The 10,558-nt window shown below is 52.4% G+C and overlaps 1 protein-coding gene across 3 annotated transcripts in view; it reads right to left on the bottom strand.

Annotated features, from left to right (window-relative positions):
* Positions 1-10,558, bottom strand: part of CTIF (CBP80/20-dependent translation initiation factor) — a 344,748-nt gene that overhangs the window by 253,622 nt on the left and 80,568 nt on the right. For all 3 annotated transcript variants that reach the window (XM_011968992.1, XM_011968993.1, XM_011968991.1), the window contains one exon: positions 2,462-2,669. In XM_011968992.1, the coding sequence (XP_011824382.1) occupies positions 2,462-2,641 (180 nt within the window). In that variant the 5' untranslated portion in view covers positions 2,642-2,669. The remainder of the gene's footprint in view (positions 1-2,461; positions 2,670-10,558) is intronic.

The raw sequence follows: 10,558 nt of genomic DNA, 5'->3' as shown, positions 1-10,558 counted from the left end.
ATCCACTGACCCTACCACCCGTCAGCCTCCACTACCACCTCAGGTACCCACTCCCATCCTGACCTGCTTCAGCATCCAGGTGACTCACCATCATCACTCCCGTGCCTCCCTCACCCCTCTCTCCTCCACTGTACTCCCTGGAGAAACCTCCATCCTGGTTCAAGTCATCTTTGTAACTCTGCCTCTGCACCTTCGTGGCTGCAAGTAGCTGGAGAGAAACCACAGCTGTGCTGCAGGAGTTATTTTAGATGCGTGGCCGCATGCCTGCAACTCCCTCCTGTTATTGTGAATGAACCGCTGGGGGCCGGGAATAGGCTAGGGCCCCAGCAACCCCTGACTTGCCCCTGGATTGAACACACAGGTCAATGCTCCTATTTTGACCTTATTTCCCCAAATACCACCACATACCTCTCCCCTTTACAGCTAAACTCCTCAAAACAGTTGTACTATTCTGCTAGTCTCCAGGCCATCTTCTTCTGTTCCTTGAGCTGGCCACAGGCAAGCTTCTGCCTTCACCACTCAGCCAAAACTCCCCCGTCAGGCTCCCCCTGCTCAGTCAGCCATTGTCAGTCCCTCTTACCCGGCCTGGCAGCAGCCTGCAAGGCAGTCTCCCCACCCCACTCCCTCGACGCCCCTCCTGGGTTCCAGCACTCCGCCTGGCCTGGTTCCCTCCTGCCTCACTGGTCTCTTGGCTCACTTCTCCTCACATCCTTTCTTCCTCATGTGGGGCCACTCCAGGGCTCAGGCCTCCCACCTCCCGACGACACAGTCCCCATCATCCCTGTGACTCATCTCCGCAGCTCTCCCTCCTTCACCCTCTGCTCCAGCACCCTGGCCTGCTGGCTGGGCCTGGAATCTTCTTCCAGCCCAGGCCTGGCACGGGCTGCTCCTTCTGCCCGGATGTTCCTCTCCGGATATCTCCACTACTCACCCCTCCCTCCCCTCCGTGCCAGCTTCCCTGACTACCCCACTTAAAACTGCAGGCCCCTCCTGCTCCTCCTCACTCCCCATTCCATTTTCCAGCTTTACTTTTCCCCATCGCAATGATCACCCACGACTAGAATACACATTCCATGAGGGCAGGGCTTTGTTGCTCAATCCTAGATATGAGTCCTAGAATAGTACCCAGCACAGAACAGAAGCTTGTTAAACACTCGTGGATTGAATAATAAACAAATTATAGGCTTACATTACTTGTGATTTTAGAACCTCAAGGACACTAAAGAAAGCATCACATCTATTTTTTTTTTCTCCCTCAGGGCTATTTTCTGTCCCCTGCTTCCCAGTGGGGACAGGCCATGGGATTACTGTGGCTTCAGTATTTCCCAGAGTGACTCCTGGTCTGAGTTCCAGGAAAGCCAAAAGTTCGTTCTGGCTTCTAAAAAGCTAGGGGTCCCACCCAAAAAGTGAGCCTGGTAGTTGGACTCAGCCTTTTCCCAAAGCAGGGTGCACCCAGGTAGCTCACCTTCTGATTGTCCCAGGAGTCCTGGGCTTGGAGATGGGATAACACGTACGAGAGGTGGATCCCCAGAACCCTGACTCCAGGGAGAGGGGACTGTCCTGTACATGCTTGTGCAGGCAGCACTGACTCTCTGCAGCCTTTGTACTTCTTACCGTCTGACCTTCCAACATTCCCGAGGCAACAGCATAATCCCCATTTGCCAGATAAGAACTCAGCCCCACAGATATTGAGGGTTCTGCCCAAGGTCACACAGGCAGCTACAAGCCAATCTGGAACCAGCTCTTGAACAAAAATCTGCTGAGGATTTGTGGTGTTAGGCAAAGATACACTTGATAGGGTCCCTATCCTGAATGCATTCATGCTTTATTTGGGAGAAGCCAAGACTTTCAAATCTCAGCCCACAATCTTTCAGATGAGTCCATCTCCCCTCCAAGGTTAGGGATGCCACAGACTGAGGCAGGAGGGGGCAGGACCAACCCAGAACACTGGTTAGATTGCCTCATATGTCTAAGTATGTCTGGCATACAGAGCCCTGGTTGAGAAGCCCACAAGACTCATTCCTTTGGCTGCCAACAACTGCTTGTATTTGAAATCAGAGAAAATATCCACAAGTTATAGTTCTTTGTTGGTGTGCATTACGGAGAAGCAAAACCTCCAGACCTTTTCTAGAACATAAGCTTATTGAGGACAGGGAACAGCGTACAGCACATAGTAGGTACTCAAGAGACGTGTGTTCAAAGACTTGTGGGCCTGGCTGGGCCCCAAAGCCTCAATGGATAGGGAGGAGTGGAGGTGGGTCAGAGGGTCTGCGTGCACAGCCAGGGCACCTCCTGCCTGGATCCCAAAGACCACCTGCCGGATTCTGGGTGCTCTGCTGGGTGGGATCATTCGTGCCTTGGCAGTCTAGTGTCAAGCAACTGGATGCTGCCCAGAATTAGAGATCCCTGCATCATCCCCTCTGAATTTGCCAAGCTCCCCTAACCGCAGGCCAGCACTCACCTGGGAGATGTGGGACTGGGTCCTCTCGCTCTCGCCATCACCCTCCGTCTTGTCAGCCAGCAGCCCCTGCACCTGGTACTCCAGCACATAGCTGTCGATGAAGCGCTCCAGCTCCTCGATCTCCTGGGAGCGGCTGCTCCCCGCCTCCGAGGAGGCTGATGCTGCAGAGGAGTTTTCCATCCTTCCGGCTCAGGAGCCTGGGCCGGGACTGGTGGGAAAGAAGACAGAGAACTCCGTGAGATGCTGCTGGAGGAGACGACGATGCCCACACCTGGGAAACACCCTCTGCTCCTGGAAGCCTCTTCTTATCCATCATGGCGTTCTGTTCTTCCAACAACCTTGAGAAGTCAGTGGGAGGCTGGCTTGCCCTCAGCATAAATGATGTGCTGTAATTCCCACTGTGTGGGGCAGCAGACAGGCCCAGGGAATGCAGGTCACTTGTCTGATTGGCCAGCACAGGCACTGTGCGGTGTCAGAGTTAGTGTCTACCTAAGCCTTAATCGCTGGGAAAGGCAGGAGATGAACTCGGCCTACAGGCCAAGCCTCACTTCCTGCCTCAGATTTAACAGAATCTACCACAAAGCAGGATGAAATAAACCACAGAACCAAGATTGAGGGTGCACAATGGGGCCCGAGACACCAACCTCTGAGGGGCTCAGGTCCTCCAAGAAAATGCCTGCTTATGAGGAGACTTTCTTTTTGGTCACCCGACTGTCCCCTAAATCAGTTGAAGCCTATAGGCTGTAACTTATAAGCAGGATTTTGCAGCCTTGCTCAGGTGCAGCTACTGGAACACACCTATGATGAGTCTGCAGGAGCGTGACTGGTTTTCACTGGTAGAACGAGAAAGGCTTGCTGCACTGTCCATGCTGCTATGGCCTAGCCACACACACTGCCTGGTCACCCTTACAGGGCCATGACTAACCCCATTGGCCCTCTGACCCTCTCTCTAGGGCAGCGTGGCATAGATGACCAACTGCTGCTGGAACACTAGCTAAAGTCCACCAACAGAACTGCAATCTCTGGAGCTGACATGCTCAACCCAGCCCTGCAGGGGCCCAGGTCTGCTGGGACCTCCCCACCACTGCCCTCTCCGCTCCCCTCTCCCTTGCTTTCCCCCGAAGCTCACACGTGACCCACCTGGGAGTGAGGAAAGCTAGAACCTTTCTCACCTCCAGGCCAAGGATCCTTTCCTCCCTGATAGGCTCCAGGCTAGATGGGAAGGGGCTTTAAAGCTTGTCTTGTGCCTCTTTTATTATCTGGAGACCTGTGCTCTCCATGGAAGATCCTGGTCTGCCAGAGAAAACAGTCTGCACATGCTTTTATTATCACAAATAGTAGCACAGCCTTCTATCAAACCACCACCACACGAAAGCACAGAGAAGGCCTGAATCCCGCACACACAGGGCTCTGAAGTCACACAGAGCAGCGTGAATGCTGCTGCCAGTAATAAAGGCGAGGTCCTAGCAGGTTTAATGGAGCATTTGAATTTCAAAACCTTGAACCTGAGAACCTTAACCCTGAGAACTTCTTTGGAACACAGTTATTTGCCAATAATCTAGGGTTTGTTGAGTGTTTAAACTGCAGTGAGTCCAAAGCAGGGCAAGAAATGGTGTGCTGGGTTCCAGAAATGCTGCTGAGAACATGAATGTTGACTCCGCAACACCCTCACTGCCTTCTCCAAGGGTGAGGGAACGGAGAGGAAGAACTTCCCAGGGGAAGGAGAACTGCCCTGCTGCGCACACATCTTCCGCTGCTTTCCCAGCTCGTTTTTAGGCCTTTGGCTGCTGCAAGGGGCTCAACCTCCCTTGGACCTCAGGCCTGCTGCAGGGGGCTCTGAGGTGCTGCAGGGCCTTGCTCTGGGCCTCTGAGCTCAGCGGTCTTGGAGCTGGGTCTGTCCACCCATCCTAGAGGGAGGAATCAGAGGATTGGAAGTTTCAGGCCGAGGTGGTGCCCTTTTCAGAATGAGGAAACCAGATGTGGAGGCAGGGGTGGCAGCAGGTCTGCGGAGAGTCAGCTGTGATTGGGATATGCACATTTGGTGGCAAGGGCCACAGGCAGGGGCATGGGGGACGCTGTCCATTGCCCCTTCCTCCACCTGCCACTCAAAGCCTACAGGTCCTTACACCTCCCCATACCACCAGCACCCACCTTACCCCTCCCGCTCCACGGCTGCCCACGCCTAAGTTATCCCCTGGCTACTCTGCTCCTTGTCCTGGGCATATGGTAGGTGTGGTAGACAGAATTCTAAGACAGTCTTGGGTATACACCCTCTCCCAGTTACTCGCCAGGAGTCTAGATACTCTTGGGAAGGGATTTTGCAGACACAATTAAATCCCAAATTAGTTGACTTTAAGATAAGGAGACTATTCAGGAGGGCCTGACCCAAGCACCGGAACCCATTAAATCTGGAACTAGAGCTCAGAGACAGCAGAAGCCAGAGATCCAAAGCATGAGAAAGACTCAGTGCACTGTTGTTGGCTTGAAGGAGGAGGGACACACGGTAAGGCACGTGGGCAGCCTCTGGTAGTTGACAGCAATCCCTGGTCAACAACTGGCAAGGAAGTGGGCACCTCATTCTACATCTGCAATGAAGTAAATTCACCCGAGAACCAATGAGCTTGGAAGCAGACTTTTCCTCCAGAGCCTCCAGCCAAGAATTCCACTTGGCTAACAACTTGACTTCAGACTCATGAGATGCTGTGCCAGACTTCTGACTTACAGAACTGTGAGATAATGGATGGTATTGTTTTATGCTGCTATTTGTAGTAATCTTTTAGGAAGCAATAGAAAATGAATACAGGATGCTCTTTCCTGCCTCTGTGCTTTTGCTCACACTGAACCCGTCACCTGGAAGCATTTTCTCCTTCCCTCTACCTGCCAAACCTAGAGGTTCTTATATGCACAGAAGGCCAGAGCATTGCCTTGGTTTCATGGCAGGCTACTAAGCAAGATTCACCCAGGGCTGGCTATGGGTATGAATACTGCAATTTCTGCTAAAAGTAGGAATGACGAGTGTCTGCTGTGCCTTTATCATGCCTCAGACACATCAGTACTTGATCTGCCTCCACTCACTTCACCTTTACAGCAACCCTATGGGATCAGCATAATTATGCTACTTAGAAGAGAAAATGGACATTCAGAGAGATTAAGTAACTTGCCCAAGTTCACACAGGAGAACTCCAGGTCTGCACGACTATGCCTATACCCCACTGCCTTCTCTCCATCCCCCTTCCTGGTGGCCTGCTCAGTCCCTCAGGCCACCTCCAAGCTCCCCAGTCTATACTGACTCTCCAGGGAGCAGTGAATTCTTAAAGTGCTACGCATGTGCTTATTCCCCAGCTGGGCACAGGTTCCGGAGAGCTGGCCCCATGCAGGCTCCGTGCCTGGCCCTGGGCAGCTGGCCTCCACTGGATGGGAATTGCACTGCTGTTGTCCAGAGAGGGCTGAAAAGGAGTCGCCTGCAGGAGAAGTCAATAGGCAAAGCCACGCCCATTATTCCTTGAAGACTTCAGATCTTATCAAGGGCTTCCTGGCACACCTAGCAGGTGCAGTCAGAGAACTGGGTTTTGCAGGAACTCTACACGGAGCCGTTTTCGGGAGGATAGAGTGCCGGGCTCTGCCTGCAGAGGCAGCCTCTGGCCGGCTCTGCAGGGCTCTCCCAAACATGCCCGAGTGTCTCAGGGCTGTGTCAGGGTCCCGTGAGGGAGCCTGGGCACGGTCATCACCCCAAACCCATAATAGTTGCTGAGAAAGGGGACAGGATTGAGACCCATCCCAAACCTGCAGCCTTTTGGTGCCCCAAGGAAGGAAGAGGACGCGCTCTGCAGGTGCCTCTTGTGTCCTCACGTCCTCTCGGCCATTCCTCCTACTCTAGTGTTTGCTACCCAGCCAGATTCATGTGGGGTAGTCCAGCAGTGCCTCACCTCAGCTGCCCCGGGGCCTCCTGCCCAGGCCTCCTCTGCAGTCAGGAGACGCCTGCAGGAAGCCCCTGGCCCCTGGCACCTGCAACCTGGAAGTATGAGGAGCTAGTGCCACATGCAGCTGCCCTCAGTGGGACAAATACTCCCCTCTTCAGTGTCTCAGACAATTCCAGGCATGCTCCACGTGGTCCCTCAGCAACTCCAAGTGGGGTGAGCCCCAGTTGCCCACAGTGGCCGCCAGATCCCTAGTCCCCCTTACTTGCCAGTCCTCCCCACCTTTTCACTCTCTCCCAGGGATTTCAGCTCCTCCAGAAACTCTCATTTTCCAGGGTGAACAGAATACACCACTTCCCTGTTCCACAGTGGAGCCCAGCGAGGGAGTGGGGAGGCCCCTGCTTCAGAAAAGCGGGGAACATGCAAAGCACAAAATTTCTGAGCTTCACTTCAGTCACAAGAGAAGAAGAAGGAGCAGAGAGAGGGAGAGAGCGTGGCCCTCCTCTGCCTGTCCACCTCCACAGCTCTTAGCCTGGAAGTACAGCCAGGTGTTAAGGCCCTGAATTTTTTATTACGGTCAAATATATGCAACATAAAACAGCATTCAGCTGAGTGCAGTGGCTCATGCTTGTAATCCCAGCCCTTTGGGAGGCTGAGACGGGAGGATCACTTGAAGCCAGGAATTTGAGACCAGCCTAGGCAACACAGCAAGATCTTGTCTTTGCAAAAAATTTTTTAAAAATTAGCTGAGCATGGTCACACACACCTGTAGTCCCAGCTACTCAGGAGGCTAAGGCGGGAGGATTGCTTGAGCCCAGGAGTTTGAGGTTACAGTGAGCTATAATTGTGTTGCTGCACTCCAGCCTGGGTGACAGAGTGAGTTTCTGTCTGAAAGCAAAAATAAAATAAAACAACAACAACAAAAACAAACAAACAAACAAAAACCAACCAAACCAAACCAAACAAAACAAACAAATCAAAACCTTATAATCTTAACCATTTTTGAGTACATAATTCAGTGGCTTTAAGTACATTCATAATGTTATGAGCCATCATCACTATCTATTTCCAGAACTTTTTTATCAACCCAAACAGAAACTCTGTGCCCACTAAACAATTAACTCTTCCTCACCCTTCTCTCTAACCCCTGATAACCACTGTCCTACCTTCTCTCTATGAATCTGCCTATTCTAGGTACCTCCTATAAGAGGAATCATGCAATATTCATCCTTTTATGACTGATTTATTTCACTTAGCATAACGCTTTCAAGGTTTATCCACATTGTAACATGAATCAGAATTTCATGCCCTTTTATGGCTGAATAAGACATCATATCACAATAGTACACTGTATATCTAGACCACATTTCACTTATCCATTCATCCATCGGTGGACATTTGGGTTGTTTGCACCTTTTGCTGTTGTGAATAATGCTGCTTTGAACATGAGTGTACAAGGATCCATCTGAGTCCCTGTTTATTCTTTGGGGTATCCACCTAGAAAAGTTCCAACACATTTTTAAGGCAAGAAGATTGTGAAGGAATAGGGTAGAGCTCTCTCTGGCTGGTGGAGACACAGGGCAACGGATGGTCTCCTCCAGGCTTGTTTTGCTGCCTTCCTGCCTGAGCTTTGGGGGTTTCAGCCCGGCTCAGTGTCTCATTCCCAGTAGGATCCAGATGGGAAGTCCCCAAACAGCTGGGCTGCAGGCTAAGCTGAGAGAGTCAGCCAGGAATTTATGTTTTAATGATCAGTGAAAGTGAAGAAAGGACGGAACCAGAGGAAGAAGGAAAAGGAAAAGAGGGAAGGTAGAGGAACACAAAAGACATGCCTCTCCCCTCCTCTCCCGGCTCTGCTCTGATTCCCTGCCAGGTGACAGATGAGGAGGAACTAAAAGGCAAGCAGCAGGAGTAGGAAAAATGCTGAGGCCGCACTTTGCTGTAAAGGGCACCAGAGGGGCGGGCAGCCCTGAGCCTACAGCTGGAGGGGAGGGCCAGTGTGGGCACGGCTTTCTGGAGGACACAGAGGGCCCAGGCTGCAGCAGGACCCACCCCGGAGCTCCTTCGCCTGTGCTTCCCAGAGAGGACTGAAGCCACCGAGCTTGGCCACATCTGTGTCTGTCTGGGGAAAAGGATGCGTGCAGGCTGTCTTCCTGGGGCTGCATCTCTGTTGAAAGACCTCATCCAGCCTAGGCCGCCAGCCCAGGGACTCCCCACCTCCTGCTGCAGCCAATCACAGTCTGTGGTCGTCACTACAGCCCAGTAAGCCTGGATATTTTTAAGGACAAAAATGAAAATCACCCATGTTTTTGACAAAAAGTTGCCTCTCTCCACACTGGTGTCCCCTCCCCACCCTAGACCCAATAAACTGCCCTTTCCCTTCCTCCCCTTCCTCCCCATCCCTTGCTGCTCTCAGCCCAGCACTCTGTAGCTTCCTTAGGAAACTAGTGCTCTGGAAGGGGTTTCTGTGAACACCATCGGGCAGCCTGAGATGATATGGTGCCAGTTTCTCCCTCTAATTCCTGGCCATGTCTGACTTTGAGTCTGACCTTTATAGGCTGGAGGTCTGGAGGAAAAGGTAAGGCTGACATTGGAGAGCACCCACAGGCCAGAGACAATCAGCGGAGCCATCCCAGCCCTCTCAGTATCCTTTCCTGCCCACCCAGTGACAAATGGCATTAGGAGCTATCAATCTAGCCAATCCTTTTAAGAACAGCCAGGCATTAGGGGCATTACTTCCTCCTCCAATCCTCAGGGATGAGTTTAGTGACCTGCAAACCAGATGAGATGCATCTGCTCCAGGGCCTACCAGCACTTCTTAGGGAATCCATCATTTGAGGCCCGCATGGAGGCAGCACTGCACCCCACACTTCATCAGGCTCTTACCTCTCCACCCCCAGCACCCAACTCACTCCAGCAGCACACCCTTGTGACACCCCACCAAGGAAGCCCAGGAAGACCCCAATTTCTGCTTCCTGGCTCATCTTTTGGCTTTTGGCTACTGCAAGTGGTCCAGCCTCCTGTGGATCCCAGGCCTACTGCAGGGTACCAGGTGGTGCTGCAGGGGGCTTGCTTGGTGATCCTAAGATTAGCAACCAGGGGGCACGCCCAAGATGGCAGAACAGGAACAGCTCCAGCCTCCAGCTCCCAGCGTGAGCGACACAGAAGATGGGTGATTTCTGCATTTTCAACTGAGGTACCGGGTTCATCTCACTGGGGCCTGTCAGACAGTTGGTGCTGGTCCCCGGGTGCACCCCGAATAGCGAGAGCTGAAGCAGGGCGAGGCATCGCCTCACCTGGGAAGCACAAGGGGGAAGGGAATTCCTTTCCCTAGCCAAAGGAAATTGAGACACACAACACCTGCAAAATCGGGTAACTCCCACCCTAATACTGCGCTTTACCAAGGGTCTTAGCAAATGGCACACTAGGAGATTATATCCCACACCCGGCCCGGAGTGTCCCACGCCCACGGAGCCTCCCTCATTGCTAGCACAGCAGTCTGAGATCTAACTGCAAGGCACAGCAAGGCTGGGGGAGGGGCATCGGCCATTGCTGAGGCCTAAGTAGGCAAACGAAGCTGCTGGGAAGCTTGAATTGGGTGGAGCCCACTGCAGCTCAAGGAGGCCTGCCTGCCTTTGTAGACTCCACTTCTGGGGACAGGGCATAGCTAAACAAAAAGCAGCAGAAACCTCTCCAGATGTAAATGTCCCTGTCTGACAGCTTTGAAGAGAGCAGTGGTTCTCCCAGCACGGAGGTTGAGATCTGAGAACAGACAGACTGCCTGCTCAAGTGGGTCCCTGACCCCTGAGTAGCCTAACTGGGAGACATCCCCCACGAGGTACAGACTGACACCTCACACCTCACATGGCTGGGTACACCCATGAGACAAAGCTTCCAGAGCAAGAATCAGACAGCAACACTTGCTGTTCAGCAATATTCTATCTTCTGCAGCCTCCGCTGCTGATACCCCAGCAAACAGGGTCTGGAGTGGACAACAGACCTGCAGCTGAGGGTACTGACTGTTAGAAGGAAAACTAACAAACAGAAAGGACACCCACACCAAAACCCCATTAGTACATCACCATCATCAAAGACTAAAGGCAGATAAAATCACAAAGATGGGGAAAAAGCAGTGCAGAAAAGCTGGAAATTCAAAAAATCAGAGCGCATCTCCCCCTCCAAA

The sequence above is a fragment of the Mandrillus leucophaeus genome, unplaced genomic scaffold, assembly GCF_000951045.1.
Source record: "Mandrillus leucophaeus isolate KB7577 unplaced genomic scaffold, Mleu.le_1.0 Scaffold87, whole genome shotgun sequence".
In the NCBI taxonomy this organism is placed as follows: Eukaryota; Metazoa; Chordata; class Mammalia; order Primates; family Cercopithecidae; genus Mandrillus; species Mandrillus leucophaeus.
The sequence above is the reverse complement of the archived record's forward strand: the minus strand, read 5'-3'. Positions and strand labels throughout refer to the sequence as shown.